General features: G+C 40.8%; 1 protein-coding gene across 1 annotated transcript in view; it reads right to left on the bottom strand.

Annotated features, from left to right (window-relative positions):
• Positions 1–22,920, bottom strand: part of NUP205 (nucleoporin 205) — a 373,309-nt gene that overhangs the window by 255,971 nt on the left and 94,418 nt on the right. The window contains exons 11-14 of the mRNA XM_053719689.1: positions 3,886–4,036; positions 2,876–3,081; positions 2,511–2,693; positions 1,865–1,915 (exon numbers count right to left, since the gene is read on the bottom strand). Coding sequence (XP_053575664.1) covers positions 1,865–1,915; positions 2,511–2,693; positions 2,876–3,081; positions 3,886–4,036 — 591 coding nt within the window. The remainder of the gene's footprint in view (positions 1–1,864; positions 1,916–2,510; positions 2,694–2,875; positions 3,082–3,885; positions 4,037–22,920) is intronic.

Raw genomic sequence — 22,920 nt, 5'->3', positions numbered from 1 at the left:
TGCTGAGACCCAACCAAGCCCAAAGGGGAATACGATACCAAATGACGCCTTCAGAAAGTCTTTTCTGTGTATCAGAGCTCCTCACACATGCATCTGCATGTCATGCTTCCCAAAAACAAGTGCGCAATAGAGGCGCGAAAATGAGGCTCTGCCTATGATTAGGGAAAGCCCCTAGAGGATAAGGTGTCCAATACAGTGCCTGCCGGTTATTTTACATAATTCCCAAGAATAAAATAATTCCTCAAAGCTATGAAGTATTAAAATATGCTTATATATCAATCGTTTTAGCCCAGAAAATGTCTACAGTCTTAAAAGCCCTTTTTTTCTTATGTAATAAAAATGGCTTACCGGATCCCATAGGGAAAATGACAGCTTCCAGCATTACATCGTCTTGTTAGAAATGTGTCATACCTCAAGCAGCAAAAGTCTGCTCACTGTTTCCCCCAACTGAAGTTAATTCCTCTCAACAGTCCTGTGTGGAAACAGCCATCGATTTTAGTAACGGTTGCTAAAATAATTTTCCTCATACAAACAGAAATCTTCATCTCTTTTCTGTTTCAGAGTAAATAGTACATACCAGCACTATTTTAAAATAACAAACTCTTGATTGAATAATAAAAACTACAGTTAAACACCAAAAAACTCTAAGCCATCTCCGTGGAGATGTTGCCTGTACAACGGCAAAGAGAATGACTGGGGAAGGCGGAGCCTAGGAGGGATCATGTGACCAGCTTTGCTGGGCTCTTTGCCATTTCCTGTTGGGGAAGAGAATATCCCACAAGTAAGGATGACGCCGTGGACCGGACACACCTATGTTGGAGAAAACGTTTTGGCTATCTAGCCGTCTCCTACTATATATGTAGTAAACAAAATGTAATGAGAAACACTCACACAAAGAAAGTTACTACATTTCTATGTAATCACAATATAGCTCTGCTCTGGTCAATAATGGGTTAAGACTTAAGATATATATTAATATCGGTGCTAAGGTCTAAGATAGTTAAAGTATGTAATAATAAAAGAAAAGTAAAGAAACCTTATAGCAGCACTCTTAGTCTAATAAACCTTTTTACTATATCATCATAGTTAACATACACTATAACAAAAATACTGTGCACATCTTACATATAGCCTGTATTGTCATCATAATAATGAGATAGTGAAATACATATCCCACCATATATAAATGCACCAAATACCAAAAAAGGAAAGAAATTAGCACATCATAACAAACTGCAAGATTGTCTGAACAGTCAGTTAGCAAATATTGCAGCAAATTCGTTATACTTATCGCAGAATGTCCACTGATGGAGGATAGTCAGTTCCGTAGGCCGTAGGACTGACGAAAAGATAGCCCACAATGACATCCACAGAACTAGGTGATAAGTCCCATGAGCCGTAAGAAAAATAATTTTAGCAATCCATTGTATCCTCCCAACGTCTTTTTGTAACTCCTTGGTTATAAGGTTTGTCCAAAGTCCCAAGGTGGACACAGTCTTTATTGTGAGTTTGCTAATTTTGGTGTTAGTGATCCTGGAAGGAGTACGTTAATACGTTAATCTCAGACACAGCCAGAAACCAGCTTAACCCAGTAAAAGCTAGCTGTGGAGATAACGAGAAAATCAGCCCTGATACCTTCTCCTTCTACACTTTCACTCTGCTTAAGCTGTTCGACACGCACAGATCTGTTTCTCAGATTCTATATAGACTGCAAGCTGCAAATTTTAGCATTGTGAAATTCCTCCTTTCACTCAATTCAACTTGAGTAAGTGTTAGTAGCCATGTATAAAATGACAAAAGAGCAATGGGCATTGACTTTAAACAACCTTTAATTATTCTATATTATCTAAAGATAAGACTATACCTCAATCCCTGCTCCTTGGCTCTGTCCAGAAGTTCTAACAGTCTGAAGGATCTAGTTTAAAAAAAAAAAAAAAAAAAAAAAAAAAAAAAGACAAAAAACAAAAACAGGTTACATCAATGCTAATAATGACCGCAAAATAGTGAAACACACACCTAATAAGTATAAAAGGATGTAGGGTGTAATAGCAAGTTACATTGCCGAAAACGGCACCCGGTTTTTAATTTATTACTATGCACATTGTCTGGAACCCTTAAAATCATGCCACATTACAATTTTTGCCCTTTCTAAACCAGTGTTGACGGTGTTGTCCGCTAAATGTAAACATTTCATGAGAACAAATTTAACTGTGCATAGACCTGCATTCCTTATGTTTTCTGAAAAGAAAAATGTTTTCTTCACCATTAATTATTTTAATGGAAATAGCATTGTTAAATTTTAAAGGTTGCTACAGTACAAGTTTTTTTGCTATGGCAAATACAACATTTTAAAAATATTTTTGAACACTAATCTTCATTATGATAAAGAGGCAGTGTTTAACGGCGGAATGTTTTTTTTTCTTTAAACATATATTAAACATGTTGTGGAATAAATATATATATGTAGAAATAAATATACATATGTTAATAAGTTCACTGCTGTGACTTACCTGGGTATATTCCAGGGACTGCCAGAGAGAAGCTGCAATCTCTGGAGATTTCCCAAATGCAGCTAGGGTATTTATGAGTTCTGCTTTAAGGATGGGTGGGATACTGCATTGCAGGAGCCCTAGAATAACAACCACAGGAGTCCACTGGGCATGCTCACAAAGAGCCAGACGAGCACTTTCACTCTGAAAATACAAGCAAAACATTGATCAACACAAAGAAACAGCAAAGCCTTTATTAAAATGCAAGGTACTTACTGTTTTCCTATCACATTTACTAATGTTTAAAGTATTTTTGAAGAGAAGCTTGGTGAAAAAAGAAAGAAAGAAATGAAACTAAAAGAAGCTAGAGTAAGTAGAAAACCAACCCATTCTATGACTTTAGCGGTGAGTTGCAAGCAGGCGATGAGTCCATCCAGTTCACGCTGAGTGATGCCTCGAAGTTGAGGATGACGCTGATGGATGCTATCAGCACTTGGCATGTCCCTTCGAAGATGCTCATGATACAGCATGAGGGAGCGGAAAAAGTGCTCCCAGGATACTGGACTTCCACCTGCTGCTTGCAAGTTTTCAGCTAGGATTAAAGAAAGAAACCATCTTACCAGGCTACGTCATCAAGTATGTAATTTTACCATAAACAAATCTCAGTGCAATGGATTCAAAAGCTCTTGTCACTTAAAAGCAGAAAGCTAAAAGGGACATAAATATTGTACTTCAAAAGCACAACTGTTAATTTCAAATACCATTAAAAATAACTTTTACAATATTATAGGGTAACATGGAGAAAAACCCTGAACATTACAAAGTCTATGAATGTGTAGGAAAGCAGTAGGTGTAATGATGCTGCATGTTAACAGCTAGTGGTCAAAAACAAGAAACATGGTGAGAAACCGAAAGAACAAATTTGTTGGAGAAGCTTTGACAATCCATGGTTAGTGGCATTGTCAACAGCAAAATTAAAACCACCATAACTGAGGGTAAGGGTAGAGAAACTGAGGTAACCAGGGATCTAGACATATTGTAGGTGACCCATCAACATGTACCGTGTGCTGTACACATGACATGAGCTTTAAAAGATGGAAACAGGAAGGGAGTGCTGTAAGGTACAGCAGGAAGAGAGTGGGATGCCAACACCATGTCCATGTCAAGAGATGCATGTTCTGTAGGAAAGGGACATGGTTTTAGAGAGACTGAAGATTGATTTTATGTCCCTTTAACTTGCATATATGTGGATCTGGTCGTTTTTTTAGTTGTGCTATATAAATGTTAAACTGCTAAAAACTGTAAGAAACATTTAGAATTGTCACATCAATCCAACCCCCCAACACCATAAACTAAATTAGTTTACACACTCAATTAACATGGAGATATCACTTACCATGACTGCTCCCATTGGCTTTCAGTAGACTAAAGCAGTAATGGGCACACTGGGGACCACTGGCCAATCCACAAAGCATCTTCAAATATGGTATGTAAAGGGTAGCTGGCAGAAGGTCACTCATTTGTCTCACAAATTTGGACAAGACAACCTATAACACAAGAAAATTTTGGTCCAAATGCTATATCTTCTGCTGTAAGATAAATTTAAAATTCTACAGTCTGGATATTTGACCCCAATCTCTAGATGCCTGGTACCTAAAAACAAAATGTATGCTTACTTGATAAATTTCTTTCTTTCCGGATATGGAGAGTCCATGACGTAATTCGAATACTAGTGGGAATAGCACTCCTGGCCAGCAGGAGGAGGCAAAGAGCATCACAACAAAACGTGTCACTCCCCTACCCATAATCCTCAGTCATTCGAATGAAGGGAAATGTTAAAAGGAATAACACAAAGGTGTAGAGGTGCCTGAGGTTTAAAAAATAACTGTCTTAATTAAGGGAGGGGTGGTGGAATCTCCATATCTGGAAAGAAAGAAAAATTTATCAGGTAAGCATAAATTTTGTTTTCTTTCCTAAAATATGAGTCAACTACGTCATTCACTTACTAGTGGGAGCCAATACCCAAGCTAGAGGACACAGAATGAACAGGGAGGAAGAACAAGACAGGCAGATCTGGACAGAAGGCACCACCGCTTGAAGAACCTTTCTCCCAAAAGAGTCCTCAGCCGAGGCAAAAGTATCAAATTTGGAAAAAGTATGCAGAGAGGATCAAGTTGCAGCCTTTGAAATCTGTTCCACAGAAGCTTAATTTTTGAAAGAGGAGACAGCCTGAGTGGAATCAGGCCTGATTCTGACCAGGGGCTGACAAAAAGATTGAACATCTGGCATATCCGCCAGACGCTTGTGTAACAAAATAGATAATGCAGAAATCTGACTTTTCAGAGAACTGACTGACAACCCTTTCTCCAGACCTTCCTGGAGAAAAGACAACATTCTAGGAGTAGTCCATAGATTAACACCAATAAAGGTATTTACACCATATCTTATGGTAAATTGTTTGAGTAACAGGCTTGCGAGCCTGGATCATGATCTCAATGACCGACTCAGAAAATCCACGTTTAGACAGAACTAAGCATTCAATCTCCAAGCAGTCAGTTTCAGAGAAATGAGATTTGGATGGAAGAATGTACCCTGAGTTAGAAGGTTCTTCCTCAGAGGCAACCTCCAAGGCGGAAGAGATGACATCTTCACTAGGTCTGCATACAGATCCTGCGAGGCCATGCAGAAGCTATTAGAATTACCAATGCTCTCTCTTGTTTGATACAAGCAATAACTTGTGGAAGGAGCGCAAACGGGGGAAACAGGTATGCTAGATTGAAATCCCAAGGAACAGCCAGAGCATCTATAAGAGCGGCCTGGGGATCTCTTGACCTTGAACAGTACCATGGAAGCTTGGCGTTCTGCCGAGACACCATCAGATCCAACTCCAGCACCCCCCATTTGAGGGTTAACCTAGAGAACACCTCCGGATGGAGAGCCCACTCCCCGGGATGAAATCTCTGTCTGCTCAGGAAATCCACTTCCCAGTTGTCCACTCCAGGAATGTGGATGGAAGATAGACAACAAATGTGAGCTTTCACCCATTAAATAATCTATGCCACCTCCTTCATGGCTAAGGAACTCCAAGTTCCTCCTTGGTCGTTGATGTAAGCCACTGAGGTGGTGATGTCCGACAGAAACCTGATAAACCGGGAAAAAGACAATTGAGGCCAAGCCATCAGAGCATTGTAAATCGCTGTCAACTCCAAGATGTTAATGAGAAGTCCATAGTCCCTGTGCCCTTAACGAGTCCCAGACTGCTGGGCTGGAGTCCGTGGTCACAATCACCCAGAAAGGTCTCCGGAAGCATGTGCCCTGAGACAGATGGTCCTGAGAAGGCCAACACAGGGAGAGACTCTTGTGTCGACTGGTCTTTATCTATCCTCTGAGACAGATCCGAATGGTCTCCGTTCCATTGTCTGAGCATGCATAATTGCAGAGCTCTCAAAGGGAATTGAGCAAAGGGAATGATGTCCATGGAAGAGACCATCAGAACAATTACCTCCATACATTGAGCCACTGATGGCCGAACAGTAGACTGAAGAGAGAGGCAAGAGGAGAGAATTTTGGATTTTCTGTCCTCTGTCAGAAAAATTTTCATAGATAGGGAAACTATTATGGTCGCTAAGAAAACCACCCTTGTAGCTGGAACAAGGGAACTCTTTTCCAGATTCACTTTCCAACTGTGGGAATATAGAAAAGACAACAAGTTCTCTGTATGAGAGTTTGTTTGTTGAAAAGATGGTGCCTAAACCAATATGTCGTCCAGGTATGGCACCACTGCAATTCCCCAAGACAGTTAGCCTGTTATACCTAAGCAAGCAAAGAAAATCAACTGCCAAATATTAAGTTTATACATAAATCCCTGTATAAAGCACCACACACATACTAATAAAGTATTTCAAGAAAATTAGCCCAACAAGGAAAAACATCCCAATAAAGGGTAGATTAATCCCTAGTCTCAACGTGCCTGCCCACGGCCAAAAAAAATCCTGTATAAAGGAGTTTAAAAAATGTCCCCATCTACTGCATATGAAATTCTTCTGAAGTGGAAGTCTCAAAAACCTAGAAGACCAAAGCACTTACCTGCAAGTCTAGCTGTCCGGCAGGAAGACAGCTCACAAGGCATGAAAGGACACACACTCCTTACAGAGACTTGTAGAAAAAAGGAAATTTATACTTACCTGATAAATTTATTTCTTTTACGATATGATGAGTCCACGGATTTCATCCTTACTTATGGGATATCGCCTCCTGGTCAGCAGGAGGAGGCAAAGCGCTCCACAGCAGAGCTGCATAAATAGCTCCTCCCTACCTCCCCAACCCAGTCATTCGACCGAAGTTAGGAAGAGAAAGGAAAAGCCAAGGAGCAGAGGTGACTTAAGTTTAACAAAAATAAAAGTAAAAACCGGTCTTAGAAAAATGACAGGGAGGGCCGTGGACTCGTCATATCGTAAAAGAAATACATTTATCAGGTAAGCATAAATTTCCTTTCCTTTTACAAGATATGACGAGTCCACGTATTTCATCCTTACTTATGGGATACAATACCAAAGCTATAGGACACGGATGAAAAGGGAGGGACAAGTCAGGAACCTAATCGGAAGGCACCACTGCTTGAAGAACCTTTCTCCCAAAAACAGCCTCAGACGATGCAAAAGTATCAAATTTGTAAAATTTGTAAAAGTGTGAAGAGACGACCAAGTTGCAGCCTTGCAAATCTGTTTAAAAGAAGCATAATTTTTAAATGCCCATGAGGAAGCCACAGCTCTAGTAGAATGGGCCGTAATTCGTTCAGGAGCCTGCTGTCCAGCAGTCTCATATGCAACACGGATGATACTCCTCAGCCAAAGAGAAAAAGAGGTAGCCGTAGCCTTCTGACGCCTACGTTTCCCAGCAAACACAACAAATAATGAAGATGTTTGACGAAAATCCTTAGTTGCCTGCAAGTAGAACTTCAAGACATGGACTACATCCAAATTATGTAACAGACGCTCCTTCTTAGAAGAAGGGTTAGGACACAAGGAAGGAACAATAATTTCCTGATTAATATTCTTGTTAGAAACAACCTTAGGAAGAAAATCAGGTATGGTACGTAACACCACCTTATCAGCATGGGAAATAAGGAGAATCACATTGTAATGCCGAAAGCCCAGAAACTCTGCGAGCAGAAGAAATAGCAATCAAAAATAAAACTTTCCAAGATAATATCTTAATATCTATGGAATGTATGGGTTCAAACGGAACCCCTTGAATAACATTAAGAACTAAATTCAAACTCCAAGGAGGAGCAATTGGTCTAAACACAGGCCGGATTCTAGTCAGTGCCTGACAAAAAGATTGAACATCTAGAACATCTGCCAGACGCTTGTGTAGCACAATAGACAAAGCAGAAATCTGTCCCTTTAAGGAACTTGCTGACAACCCTTTCTCCAATCCTTCTTGGAGAAAAGATAAAATCCTGGGAATCCTAACCCTACTTCATGAGTAGCCCTTGGATTTGCACCAATAAAGATATTTACGCCATAACATAAGGTAAATATTTCTAGTAACAGGTTTACGTGCCTGAATCAAAGTATCAATGACCGCATCAGAGAACCCCCGTTTAGATAAAATCAAGCGTTCAATCTCTAAGCAGTCAGCTGCAGAGAAATTGGATTCGGATGATGGAAGGGTCCCTGAATGAGAAGGTCCTGCCTCAATGGAAGCTTCCACGGCGGCAGAGAGGACATCTCCACCAGATCGGCATATCAAGTCCTGCGAGGCCACGCAGAAGCTATTAGAATCACCGAAACCCTCTCCTGTTTGATCCGTACAATCACCTGGGGAAGGAGAGCAAACGGTGGGAACACATAAGCTAGGTTGAACGACCAAGGCACTGCCAAGGCATCTATCAGTTCGGCCTGAGGATCCCTTGATCTGGATCTGTATCTTGGGAGCTTGGCATTCTGATGAGACGCCATCATATCCAATTCCGGTCTGCCCCACCTGAGAATCAGGGTGGCAAAGACCTCTGGATGGAGTTCCCATTCCCCCGGATGAAACGTCCGTCTGCTCAAAAAATCAGCCTCCCAGTTGTCCACTCCTGGGATGTAGATTGCTGACAGATAACAAGAGTGAGCTTCCGCCCACCGAATTATCTTGGATACTTCTGTCATCGCTAAGGAACTCCTTGTTCCTCCCTGATGATTGATGTAAGCCACAGTCGTGATGTTGCCCCGCCTTCGTGGGCGTAACATAACTCCGCAGCTCCGTGGCGTATATACACACTGAACCGCCATTAACCGGAGTCTGAACAGTCTAAAACATATGCCAAAATCTCCCGCGTCAGCCACCTCTAATGTTTTACACCTGCCACCATTAAACATAGAGTGCCCAATAAATTATACAGTGCAAAAACACCATCCATTCCCCAGGGCTTCTAGTTTATCCCTTCTAGAATGTCTGCAGGAAATAACAATGTGTCTGTTCTCGTTTTAACTAATGAGAATCTGCATATTGTGAAAGAGAAGCCTTTTAGTCCCAGAATAAAAGACTGCACTTACCTCCATGCTGAGGAACAGCATGATAATTCACAGTGTCAAGAGGTCCTCTTTTCCTCCTGAGGTCCTGTGAAGATAGAAGGGTCTTAGTTATGTTTCATCTAAGGCCATCACATCAGAGCAGCAGAAGAATGGGAGGCGCAGTGAGGCTAAAACCCCACCAGTTCCCATAGCCAAAAGGCTATAACTGCAGAAGCTGCTCTAAAGAAGAAATAGTACACTTTGGCAGCATTTAAAAATAAAAAACTCTTGATTGAAGAATCTAAACTAACACCTAACTTTACCTCACTCCTATCACTAACACAGGCAAAGAGAATGACTGGGTTGGGGAGGAAGGGGTGAGCTATTTATGCAGCTCTGCTGTGGAGCTCTTTGCCACCTCCTGCTGACCAGGAGGTCGATATCCCATAAGTAAGGAGGAAATCCGTGGACTCATCATATCTTGTAAAAGAAAGAAAGAACAGAGTAACCAACTCTGGCTTTCTGTACCATGGGCAGCAATGTGTTAGAAAACAAAGCAAGGACTACCTCACAACTTCCTAACTGCTTAAAAGCCACCACTACTCTACTGAAGAGATTGACATCGACTCAGCTAAACCAAAATCCTTGCTTGCAGGGAAAAGTACCAGAAAAAGGAATTAATTTCTTCAGACACCAAACTTTACCACCTCCTCCTTTGACACAGGCAAAGAGAATGACTGGGGATTATGTGTAGGGGAGTGACATATTAAAGCTTTGCTGCGGTGCTCTTTGTCTCCTCCAGCTGGCCAGGAGTGATATTCCCACTAGTCATTGAATTATGTAGAGGACTCTCCATATCTTAGGATAGAAATACATATTCTTCTGTTTACAGAAAATATTACAATATTGATGGGTTAACATGACAACCCAATCACAATTGTGGATGGTTGTAATAACTGTTAAAATCAAGCCTTCCTGTTTTTTTTTAAATTAGTCAATGGAATTAACTAATCAGAAAAATGTATTTACTTTAAAAAGCATCTAGAACTAAGTCTGTCTATTAAATGCCAGCTCTGATTTCATGATTTGACAATGCAGAATGCCACATAACAAATACTTTTCTCAAAGCAGCTTGATCAGCTTTAGCTACTTTATGAGAAATACTAATGTGGAAAACCAATCAGAGGGTTCTTGTGTATGGGACATTTGCTGTGTATTATGATATTACCAAAAGTGCCTAAGGTTTCACTGTCCACGGTTTCTTTCATGTAATTGGCAAGAGTCCATGAGATAGTGACATATGAGATATACAATCCTACCAGGAGGGGCAAAGTTTCCCAAACCTCAAAATGCCTATAAATACACCCCTCACCACACCCACAATTCAGTTTTACAAACTTCGCCTCCTATGGAGGTGGTGAAGTAAGTTTGTGCTAAGATTTCTACGTTGATATGTGGATGGGTGTCTTTTGGTAAGTATGTTTTCATTTACTTAAGACACTCTCAGCTATGGTTTGGCACTTTATGCAAATTATATAAAGTTCTAAATATATGTATTGTACTTATATTTGCCATGAGTCAGGTTCATGTATTTCCTTCTGCAGACTGTCAGTTTCATATTTGGGAATATAAACACTTTAAGAAATGTATTTCTTACCTGGGGTTTAGTCTTTTTTCAATTTAACCACTTTATGCAATTGCGGGTGTTAGGCCTGCGGGTGCGTCAAATGTTAGACTTTATTGCGTCATTTTTGGTGCGAACTTGTTTGGCGCGGAAAAATACGTTTTTGACGCAACTTCGTCACACGGCGGCGTCATTAGTGATGCAAGTGTGTAATTTCCGGTCATTTTTGGCGCCAAAAAAAGTTTACGTTACGTTGTGCGTCATACTTGGCGCCAAATTTTCTTCATTATTTCAATACCCCATTGTCGTTTGCCTCCTACTTCTTTTCTATCAAGAGGCCTATGCTTTTGCATTTTTTCCCATTCCTGAAACTGTCATTTAAGGAAATAGATAATTTTGCTTTATATGTTGTTTTTTCTCTAACATTGAGCAAGATGTCCCAATCTGATCCTGCCTCTGAAGTTTCTGCTGGAACATTGCTGCCTGACATCGGTTCTACCAAAGCTAAGTGCATTTGTTGTAAAATTGTAGAAATTATTCCACCGAATGTCATTTGTAATAGTTGTCATGATAAACTTTTACATGCAGATAGTGTTTCTATCAGTAATAGTACATTGCCAGTTGCAGTTCCTTCAACTTCTAATGTGCATGATATACCTGTAAATTTTAAAGAATTTGTTTCTGATTCTATTATGAAGGCTTTGTCTGCATTTCCACCTTCTAATAAACGTAAAAGGTCTTTTAAAACTTCTCATTTAGCTGATGAAATTTCAAATGACCAACAACATAATAATTCATCCTCTTCTGAAACAGAAGATCCTTCCTCAGATATTGACACTGACAAATCTACTAATTTATTTAAAATAGAGTATATGCGTTCTTTATTAAAAGAAGTGTTAATTACTTTGGATATTGAGGTAACCAGTCCTATTGACGTTCAGTCTAATAAACGTTTAAATGCTGTTTTTAAACCTCCTGTGGTTTCCCCAGGTGTTTTTCCCATTCCTGAGGCTATTTCTGATATGATTTCTAGGGAATGGAATAAGCCAGGTACTTCCTTTATTCCTTCTGCAAGGTTTAAGAGATTGTATCCTTAACCAGCAAAATCTATAGAGTTTTGGGAAAAGGTCCCTAAAGTTGATGGGGCTATTTCTACTCTTGCTAAACGTACCACTATTCCTATGGAAGATAGCACTTCCTTTAAGGATCCTTTAGATAGGAAGCTTGAATCTTATCTAAGGAAGGCCTATTTATATTCAGGTCATCTTCTCAGACCTGCTATTTCTTTGGGTGATGTTGCGGCTGCATCAACTTTCTGGTTGGAAAATTTAGCGCAACATGAATTGGATTTTGATATATCTAGCATTGTTCGCTTACTGCAACATGCTAATCATTTTATTTGTGATGCCATTTTTGATATTATCAAAATTGATGTTAGATCCATGTCTTTAGCTGTATTAGCTAGAAGAGCTTTGTGGCTTAAATCTTGGAATGCTGATATGACATCTAAATCTAGATTACTATCTCTTTCTTTCCAAGGTAATAATTTATTTGCTTCTCAGTTGGATTCTATTATTTGAACTATCACTTCAGAAAAATGAGTTTTTTTTGCCTCAGGATAAAAAAACCTAAGGGCAAATCTAAGGCTTCTAACCGTTTTCGTTCCTTTCGTCAGAATAAGGAACAAAAACTCAATCCTCCTCCCAAGGAATCTGCTTCCAGTTGGAAGCCTTCCTCAAACTGGAATAAATCCAAGCCATTTAGGAAACCAAAATCTGCCCCTAAGTCCGCATGAAGGTGCGGCCCTCATTCCAGCTCAGCTGGTAGGGGGCAGATTAAGGTTTTTCAAGGAATTTTGGATAAAGTCTGTCCAAAATAATTGGATTCAGAGCATTGTCTCTCAAGGGTATCGAATAGGATTCAAAGAAAGACCTCCTGTGAGAAGATTTTTTCTCTCACGCATCCCAGTAAATCCAGTAAAAGCTCAGGCTTTTCTGAAGTGTGTTTCAGACCTGGAGTCTTCAGGGGTAATCATGCCAGTTCCTCCTCAGGAACAAGGTTTCGGGTTTTATTCAAACCTATTCATTGTCCCAAAGAAAGAATATTTGTTCAGACCAGTTCTGGATCTGAAAATTTTGAATCGTTATGTAAGAGTACCAGCTTTCAAGATGGTGACTATAAGGACTATTCTGCCTTTTGTTCAGCAAGGACATTATATGTCCACAATAGACTTGCAGGATGCATACCTTCATATTCCGATTCATCCAGAACAATTTCAGTTTCTGAGATTCTCTTTTCTAGACAAGCACTACCAATTTGTTGCTGTTCCATTTGGCCTAGCAACAGCTCCAAGAATCTTTTCAAAGGTTCTGGGTGCCCTACTATCTGTAATCAGAGAATAGGGTATTGTGGTGTTTCCTTATTTGGACGATATCTTGGTACTAGCTCAGTCTTTACATACTGCAGAATCTCACACGTATCAACTAGTGTTGTTTCTTCGGAAACATGGTTGGAGGATCAATTTACCAAAAAGTTTCTTGATTCCTCAGACAAGGGTCACCTTTTTAGGCTTCCAGATAGATTCAGTGTCCATGACTCTGTCTCTAACAGACAAGAGACGTTTAAAATTGGTCACAGCATGCCGGCTCCTTCAGTCTCAGTCATTCCCTTCAGTGGCTATGTGCATGGAAGTTTTAGGTCTCATGACTGCAGCATCGGACGCAATCCCCTTTGCTCGTTTTCACATGAGACCTCTACAGCTTTGTATGCTGAATCAATGGTGCAGGGATTATACAAAGATATCACAATTAATATCCTTGAATCCCAATGTATGACCCTAGAAAAGCACAATTGCAGAAAGCAATTGAAAAGAATGTACTTACATAGCACTCAACAGCATATTTAGGGCTAAATACCGTAGGTGAAAGGAGCCCTTAGAAGGCAAGTTAAAACTTAACTTTTATTGACTTTAGATAAAATTCAAAATTAAGTTAAAATAATCAGCAGATGTGACCCGGGACGGAAGGGATTGCTAGGGAGTGGAAACGTGGACCACCCTAATCCCAAAGTGTAAAATATAGAACCCTAGTATGGTCTCCTGAAGTACTACCCTGTGCCTCAAGATAAAGTGGAAGAAGGTGAAAATCAATTATATTATAAGGATGCCCCCACTTTCACTCTCTATCTGAGTCTAGGGATCTCTACTTTACAATAACACCTTCTAAATTATATTAAGAGGCACAGTAGTCTCAAGGAGATGTGAGCTATCCACAAATAGGATACTATAGAATTGGCTAGTAGATACCCAGATAGGTCGAGTACTCCTATTATTGGTTAATCTGTGATTGCTGATAAAGTTCAGCCTCTCATGTCATATATTATAAACTAGTTTACTCTATTGGTGATAGTACTCGGAATACCTATATCCGGACTAACTATTTGTCTCCGTTAGTGCAGTTAGCGTGACACCTGTGTAGCTGTTTGTCACTAGGAGGTGAATATGATTGAGGTGGTTTGGGTCCGAGAGACAGTGTGAAATTTGAGCTGGACAAAGTTTCCCTGGCAAATGGGAAATAGTCCAAATGGTCTCTTCTATAAGTGTTCCAGTTAGTATAAACGTTAATCCCAGCAGGGTTATACTGGCTGTGACCCCACAATTCTATTATTTTATTATTGCCTATATTGTTATAATAGTGTAGAGGAGTGCTTGGTGTAACATACTAGTTATAATGGAACTGGGTGGGACCCAGACACTTGGACCATGTACCAACCTAGGTTGGTTTATTGTTCTCAGGTAGCGGTGTTGTTGTCAGAAGAACAAATTTTGGTTGAAAACCGCTATTGTAACGCAACCGGTATTGCCCTAGTTAGGGTTTGGTAAATTGTATAGCCTAGTAAAAATAAATAAAAAGCGTGACCTGGATTGCTACTAGTGTCTGTTTTCACAGTTATATATATTTTTTATTCAGATATCTTGCACTCTAAGATCGTGCCGAGATTTGGACCATCACCTACAGTTGAAGTGACTATCTTATCAGTATTATGATTCATACCGTAGCATAGCCAGGGAGAGGATTAATTTAAAATCTTTAACATTAGATAATTCTGGCTCACTCCCCAAGTTACTGCTGTTATCGGTTATGCACTATTTGTGAATACTTGTGCAGATATCTCATATGTCTAAGAGGGAGATATTCGCCCCTTTTCCTCCCGGTACAGTTTACTGTGAAGCAGTGCCCCTATGTGGGCGAATGCAACCCGGTTCCTGTTGGTATATAGGTAGCGCTCACCAGTATAAGCTGCGAGTTAGGAATTAAAAATAACTTTCGTCTCTGGCTACACGCTGGTTATTGTTGCCGTTTAACAATAGAAGGTAGTGGGTTAGTAAGATAAGGTAAACTGCAGGGTATTGGTTCTAGCGTAAAGCTATTTGTAAGTCAGGTACTCTCACACACATACAGGTTTTAAATTAATTTCTAATAAACCATTCAGTCACCAAGTCACACTGCTGTAAAGTTTTAAAAGGGAGAAAAAGTCTCCTGCGGCCCTCGCAGGAGCTCTTTTCGCAGCCAATGTATGACCCTCTCTGACATGGTGGATAGATCACCATCGTTTGGTTCAAGGGGCTTCTTTTGTTCGCCCAACCTGGACTGTGATCACAACAGATGCGAGTCTTTCAGGTTGGGGAGCTGTTTGGGGATCTCTGACAGCACAAGGGGTTTGGAAATCTCAAGAGGCGAGATTACCAATAAATATTTTAGAACTCCGTGCAATTCTCAGGGCTCTTCAGTTCTGGCCTCTGCTAAAGAGAGAACCGTTCATTTGTTTTCAGACAGACAATATCACAACTGTGACTTATGTCAATCATCAGGGTGGGACTCACAGTCCCCAAGCTATGAAAGAAGTATCTCGGATACTTGCCTGGGCGGAATCCAGCTCCTGTCTAATCTCTGCGGTGTATATCCCAGGCGTAGACAATTGGGAGGCGGATTATTTCAGCCGCCAGACTTCACATCCAGGGGAGTGGTCTCTCCATCCAGATGTGTTTTCTCAGATTGTTCAGATGTGGGGGCTTCCAGAGATAGATCTCATGGCCTCTCATCTAAACAAGAAACTTCCCAGATACCTGTCCAGGTCCAGGGATGTTCAGGCGGAAGCAGTTGATGCGCTGACACTTCCTTGGTGTTATCAACCTGCTTACATCTTCCCGCCTCTAGTTCTCCTTCCAAGAGTGATCTCCAAAATCATCATGGAACAGTCTTTTGTGTTGCTGGTGGCTCCAGCATGGCCACACAGGTTTTGGTATGCGGATCTGGATCGGATGTCCAGTTGCCCGCCTTGGCCACTTCCGTTACGGCCGGACCTACTATCTCAAAGTCCGTTTTTTCCATCAGGATCTCAAATCATTAAATTTGAAGGTATGGAAATTGAACGCTTAGTTCTAAGTCATAGAGGTTTCTCTGACTCAGTGATTAATACTATGTTACAAGCTCGTAAATCTGTCTCTAGAAAGATTTATTATAGAGTTTGGAAGACTTACATTTCATGGTGTTCTTCTCATAAATTCTCCTGGCATTCTTTTAGAATTCCTAGAATTTTACAGTTCCTTCAGGATGGTTTGGATAAGGGTTTGTCTGCAAGTTCCTTGAAAGGACAAATCTCCGCTCTGTTTTATTTCACAGAAAGATTGCTACACTTCCTGATATTCACTGTTTTGTACAGGCTTTAGTTCGTATTAAGCCTGTCATTAAATCAATTTCTCCTCCTTGGAGTCTTAATTTGGTTCTGAAGGCTTTACAGGCTCCTCCATTTGAGCCTATGCATTCTTTGGACATTAAACTACTTTCTTGGAAAGTGTTGTTCCTTTTGGCTATTTTTTCTGCTAGAAGAGTTTCTGAGCTATCTGCTCTTTCTTGTGAATTTCCTTTTCTGATTTTTCATCAGGATAAGGCAGTTTTGCGGACTTCTTTTCAATTTTTACCTAAGGTTGTGAATTCTAACAACATTAGTAGAGAAATTGTTGTCCCTTCCTTGTGTCCTAATCCTAAGAATTCTTTGGAGAGATCCTTACATTCTTTGGATGTGGTAAGAGATATGAAATATTATGTGGAAGCTACTAAAAATTTCAGGAAGCCTTCCAGTTTATTTGTTTTATTTTCTGGTCCTAGGAAAGGTCAGAAAGCTTCTGCTATTTCCTTGGCTTCTTGGGTGAAACTTTTGATTCATCAAGCTTATTTGGAGTCGGGTCAAACCCCGCCTCAGAGAATTACAGCTCATTCTACTAGATCAGTCTCCACTTCGTGGGCTTTTAAGAATGAAGCTTCAGTTGATCAGATTTGCAAAGCAGCAACTTGGTCCTCTTTGCATACTTTTACTAAATTCTACCATTTTGATGTATTTGCTTCTTCTGAAGCAGTTTTTGGTAGAAAAGTTCTTCAGGCAGCTGTTTGATTCTTCTGCTTTTGATTTAAGTTTTTTTCTTTCAAAAGTGAAAATAACTTATTTTTTGGGTTGTGGATTATTTTTTCAGCGGAATATGGCTTTTTTTTATTTTATTCCCTCCCTCTCTAGTGACTCTTGAGTGGAGATCTACATCTTGGGTATTGATATCCCATATGTCACTAGCTCATGGACTCTTGCCAATTACATGAAAGAAAACATAATTTATGTAAGAACTTACCTGATAAATTCATTTCTTTCATATTGGCAAGAGTCCATGAGGCCCACCCTTTTTATGGTGGTTATGATTTTTTGTATAAAGCACAATTATTTCCAAATTTCCTTTGTTGATGCTTTCTACTCCTTTCCTTATCACCCCACTGCTTGGCTATTCGTTAAACTGAATTGTGGGTGTGGTGAGGGGTGTATTTATAGGCATTTTGAGGTTTGGGAAACTTTGCCCCTCCTGGTAGGATTGTATATCCCATATGTCACTAGCTTATGGACTCTTGCCAATATGAAAGAAATTAAATTTATCAGGTAAGTTCTTACATAAATTATGTTTTTTTCCCTTCCCCAAGAATATCACTGTTACTATTATTTTTATTGACTAACTTTTTAAGTTCATAACTTTGGAACAGTGCTCAGCTTTATATTTGGAACAGTGATCAGCTTTCTATTACACTAATAACATGCTAATTAACTGAAATGGAGACTGCACCGAAATTCAGATTTATAGTCCATAATAATTTGTCAGACTTCACAATATTTTCTATAAAAAAAAGGAGGGGTGGCATTACACTCATTAAAGGGTTAATCAAAAGGCTTAAAGTGATAGCAAATCCGCTAGCATTTACCATCACTAAAAATTAAATGGAATGTCTGTCGCTGCACCTTGCTAAAGTCAGCGCCTCCGGCCGACTACGACACATTGCTCTTTACCAATGAGAGACGCTTCCACTTCTAAACCAATAGCCATGCTAGCATACAGAACACTGTCAGATAACAAGCACATCTATTGCTTTAGAGGTGGAAACGACAGCTCATTAAAGGAGGCTCTGATTTTAGTGAGGTGCCGTGATAAATGAAGTCATTTTTTTTTCCAGTGATAGTAAATCGGTCTTAAAGTTATTATAATAATGAAACATTAAAGGGACACTGAACCCAATTTTTTTCTTTCGTGATTCAGGTAGAGCATGCAATTTTAAGCAACTTTCTAATTTACTCCTATTATCAAATTTTCTTCAGTCTCTTGGTATGTTTATTTGAAAAGCAAGAATGTAAGTTTAGATGCCGGACCATTTTTAGGAAACAACCTGGGTTGTCCTTGATGATTGGACAGCACCAATAAACAAGTGCTGTCCATGGCTCCTTAGCTTAGATAGCTTATTTTTCAAATAAAGATAGCAAGAGAACAAAGAAAATTTGAGAATAGAACTAAATTAGAAAGTTGCTTAAAATTGCATGCTCTATCTGAATTATGAAAGAAAAAAAATTTGGATTCAGTATCCCTTTAAACCTTTATATTGTGCATAGGATGAGGAGATTGGTTTGATTGATGATTAAAAGACATTGCACAATATATATGCACCAAGGTACCACCTATCTGCTCAGAAGTAATATCAGACTCCAGAATGTTGTGGTTTCCCTTGCCCCAAAACCCATCTTTGGTTTTTAATACAGCTCAAACATTTTTTACTACACTAAAGAAAAACATAATTTATGCTTACCTGATAAATGTATTTCTCTTGTAGTGTATCCAGTCCACGGATCATCCATTACTTGTGGGATATTCTCCTTCCCAACAGGAAGTTGCAAGAGGATCACCCACAGCAGAGCTGCTATATAGCTCCTCCCCTAACTGCCATATCCAGTCATTCGACCGAAACAAGCCGAGAAAAGAGAAACCATAGGGTGCAGTGGTGACTGAAGTTTAATTAAAATTTAGACCTGCCTTAAAAGGACAGGGCGGGCCGTGGACTGGATACACTACAAGAGAAATAAATTTATCAGGTAAGCATAAATTATGTTTTCTCTTGTTAAGTGTATCCAGTCCACGGATCATCCATTACTTGTGGGATACCAATACCAAAGCTTAAGTACACGGATGATGGGAGGGACAAGGCAGGAACTTAAACGGAAGGAACCACTGCCTGTAGAACCTTTCTCCCAAAAACAGCCTCCGAAGAAGCAAAAGTATCAAATTTGTAAAATTTTGAAAAGGTATGAAGCGAAGACCAAGTCGCAGCCTTGCAAATCTGTTCAACAGAGGCCTCATTTTTAAAGGCCCAGGTGGAAGCCACAGCTCTAGTAGAATGAGCTGTAATTCTTTCAGGGGGCTGCTGTCCAGCAGTCTCATATGCTAAACGGATTATACTCCGAAGCCAAAAAGAAAGAGAGGTTGCCGAGGCCTTTTGACCTCTCCTCTGTCCAGAGTAAATAACAAACAGGTGAGATGTTTGGCGAAAATCTTTAGTAGCCTGCAAGTAAAACTTCAATGCACGGACTACGTCTAGATTATGCAAAAGACGTTCCTTCTTTGAAGAAGGATTAGGGCATAATGATGGAACAACAATCTCTTGATTGAAACCACCTTAGGTAAAAACCCAGGTTTTGTACGCAGAACTACTTTATCTGAATGAAAGATCAGATAAGGAGAATCACAATGTAAGGCAAATTACTCCGAGACTCTTCGAGCCGAGGAAATAGCCATCAGAAAAAGAACTTTCCGTGATAGAAGTTTGATATCAATAGAATGAAGGGGTTCAAACGGAACCCCTTGAAGAACTTTAAGAACCAAGTTTAATCTCCATGGGGGAGCAACAGGTTTAAACACAGGCTTAATTCTAACTGAAGCCTGACAAAATGCCTGAACGTCTGGAACTTCTGCCAGACGCTTGTGTAAAAGAATAGACAGAGCAGAAATCTGTCCCTTTAAAGAACTAGCTGATAGTCCTTTGTCCAAACCCTCTTGGAGGAAGGACAATATCCTAGGAATCCTAACCCTACTCCATGAGTAATTCTTGGATTCACACCAATGAAGATATTTACGCCAAATCTTGTGGTACATTTTGCTGGTGACAGGCTTTCGTGCCTGTATTAAGGTATCAATTACTGACTCGGAGAAGCCACGCTTTGATAGGATCAAGCGTTCAATATCCATGCAGTCAGTCTCAGAGAAAGTAGATTCGGATGATTGAAAGGACCTTGTATTAGAAGGTCTTGTCTCAGAGGCAGAGTCCCTGGTGGAAAGGATGACATGTCCACTAGGTCTGCATACCAGGTCCTGCGTGGCCACGCAGGCGCTATCAATATCACTGATGCTCACTCCTGTTTGATTTTGGCAATCAGACGAGGGAGCAGAGGAAACGGTGGAAACACATAGGCCAGGTTGAAGAACCAAGGCGCTGCTAGAGCATCTATCAGTGCCGCTTCTGGGTCCCTGGACCTGGATCCGTAACAAGGAAGCTTGACGTTCTGGCGAGACGCCATGAGATCCAGTTCTGATTTGCCCCAACGGAGAACCAATTGAGCAAACACCTCCGGATGGAGTTCCCACTTCCCCGGATGAAAAGTCTGACGACTTAGAAAATCCGCCTCCCAGTTCTCTACCCCTGGGATATGAATCGCTGATAGGTGGCAAGAGTGAGTCTCTGCCCAGCGAATTATCTTGGAGACTTCTGACATCGCTAGGGAACTCCTGGTCCCCCCTTGATGGATGATGTAAGCCACAGTCGTGATGTTGTCCGACTGAAATCTGATGAACCTCAGTGTTGCTAACTGAGGCCAAGCTAGAAGAGCATTGAATATTGCTCTTAACTCCAGAATATTTATTGGGAGGAGTTTCTCCTCCTGAGTCCATGAACCCTGAGCCTTCAGAGAGTTCCAGACTGCACCCCAACCTAGAAGGCTGGCGTCTGTTGTTACAATGGTCCAATATGGCCTGCGAAAGGTCATACCTTTGGACAGATGGACCCGAGATAACCACCAGAGAAGAGTATCTCTGGTTTCCTGATCCAGATTTAGTAGAGGGGACAAATCTGTGTAATCCCCATTCCACTGACTGAGCATGCATAATTGCAGCGGTCTGAGATGCAGGCGCGCAAATGGCACTATGTCCATCGCCGCTACCATTAAGCCGATTACTTCCATGCACTGAGCCACCCTGGGGCGCGGAATGGAGTGAAGAACACGGCAAGCATTTAGAAGTTTTGATAACCTGGACTCTGTCAGGTAAATTTTCATTTCTATAGAATCTATCAGAGTCCCTAGGAAGGAAACCCTTGTGAGAGGAGATAGAGAACTCTTTTCTTCGTTCACTTTCCACCCATGCGACCTCAGAAATGCCAGAACTATCTCTGTATGAGACTTGGCAATTTGAAAGCTTGACACCTGTATCAGGATGTCGTCTAGGTAAGGAGCCACCGCTATGCCTCGCGGTCTTAGAACCGCCAGAAGTGAGCCCAGAACCTTTGTAAAAATTCTTGGGGCTGTAGCCAACCCGAATGGAAGAGCTACAAACTGGTAATGCCTGTCTAGAAAGGCAAACCTCAGGAACCGATGATGATTCTTGTGGATCGGAATGTGAAGGTAGGCATCCTTTAAGTCCACTGTGGTCATGTACTGACCCTCTTGGATCATGGGTAAAATGGTTTGAATAGTTTCCATCTTGAATGATGGAAGTCTGAGGAATTTGTTTAGGATCTTTAGATCCAAAATTGGTCTGAAGGTTCCCTCTTTTTTGGGAACCACAAACAGATTTGAATAAAACCCCTGTCCTTGTTCCGTCCGCGGAACTGGATGGATCACTCCCATTACAAGGAGGTCTTGCACGCAGCTTAGGAATGCCTCTTTCTTTATCTGGTTTGCAGATAATCTTGAAAGGTGAAATCTCCCTTGTGGGGGAGAAGCTTTGAAGTCCAGAAGATATCCCTGAGATATGATCTCCAACGCCCAGGGATCCTGAACATCTCTTGCCCACGCCTGGGCGAAGAGAGAGAGTCTGCCCCCTACTAGATCCGTTGTTGGATAGGGGGCCGCTCCTTCATGCTGTCTTGGAGGCAGCAGCAGGCTTTCGGCCTGCTTGCCCTTGTACCAGGACTGGGTAGGTTTCCAGGCCTGCTTAGATTGAGGAAAAGTTCCCTCTTGTTTTGAAGTAGAGGGAGCTGATCCTGCACCTGCCTTGAAATTTCGAAAGGCACGAAAATTAGACTGTTTGGCCCTTGATTTGGCCCTGTCCTGAGGAAGGGTATGACCCTTACCTCCAGTAATGTCAGCAATAATTTCTTTCAAACCAGGCCCGAATAAGGTCTGCCCCTTGAAAGGAATGTTAAGTAATTTAGACTTTGAAGTCACATCAGCTGACCAGGAATTAAGCCATAGCGCCCTACGCGCCTGGATGGCGAATCCGGAATTCTTAGCCGTTAGTTTAGTCAAATGAACAATGGCATCAGAAACAAATGAGTTAGCTAGCTTAAGCGTTCTATGCTTGTCAATAATTTCAGTCAATGGAGCTGTATGGATGGCCTCTTCCAGGGCCTCAAACCAGAATGCCGCCGCAGCAGTGACAGGCGCAATGCATGCAAGGGGCTGTAAAATAAAAACCTTGTTGAATAAACATTTTCTTAAGGTAACCCTCTAATTTTTTTATCCATTGGATCTGAAAAAGCACAACTGTCCTCAACCGGGATAGTGGTACGCTTTGCTAAAGTAGAAACTGCTCCCTCCACCTTAGGGACTGTCTGCCATAAGTCCTGTGTAGTGGCATCTATTGGAAACATTTTTCTAAATATAGGAGGTGGGGAAAAGGGCACACCGGGTCTATCCCACTCCTTACTAATAATTTCTGTAAGCCTTTTAGGTATTG

This window comes from Bombina bombina, chromosome 6 (genome assembly GCF_027579735.1).
Source record: "Bombina bombina isolate aBomBom1 chromosome 6, aBomBom1.pri, whole genome shotgun sequence".
NCBI lineage: Eukaryota > Metazoa > Chordata > Amphibia > Anura > Bombinatoridae > Bombina > Bombina bombina.
Note: the sequence above shows the minus strand (reverse complement) of the source record. Positions and strands in the feature narration are given on the sequence as shown.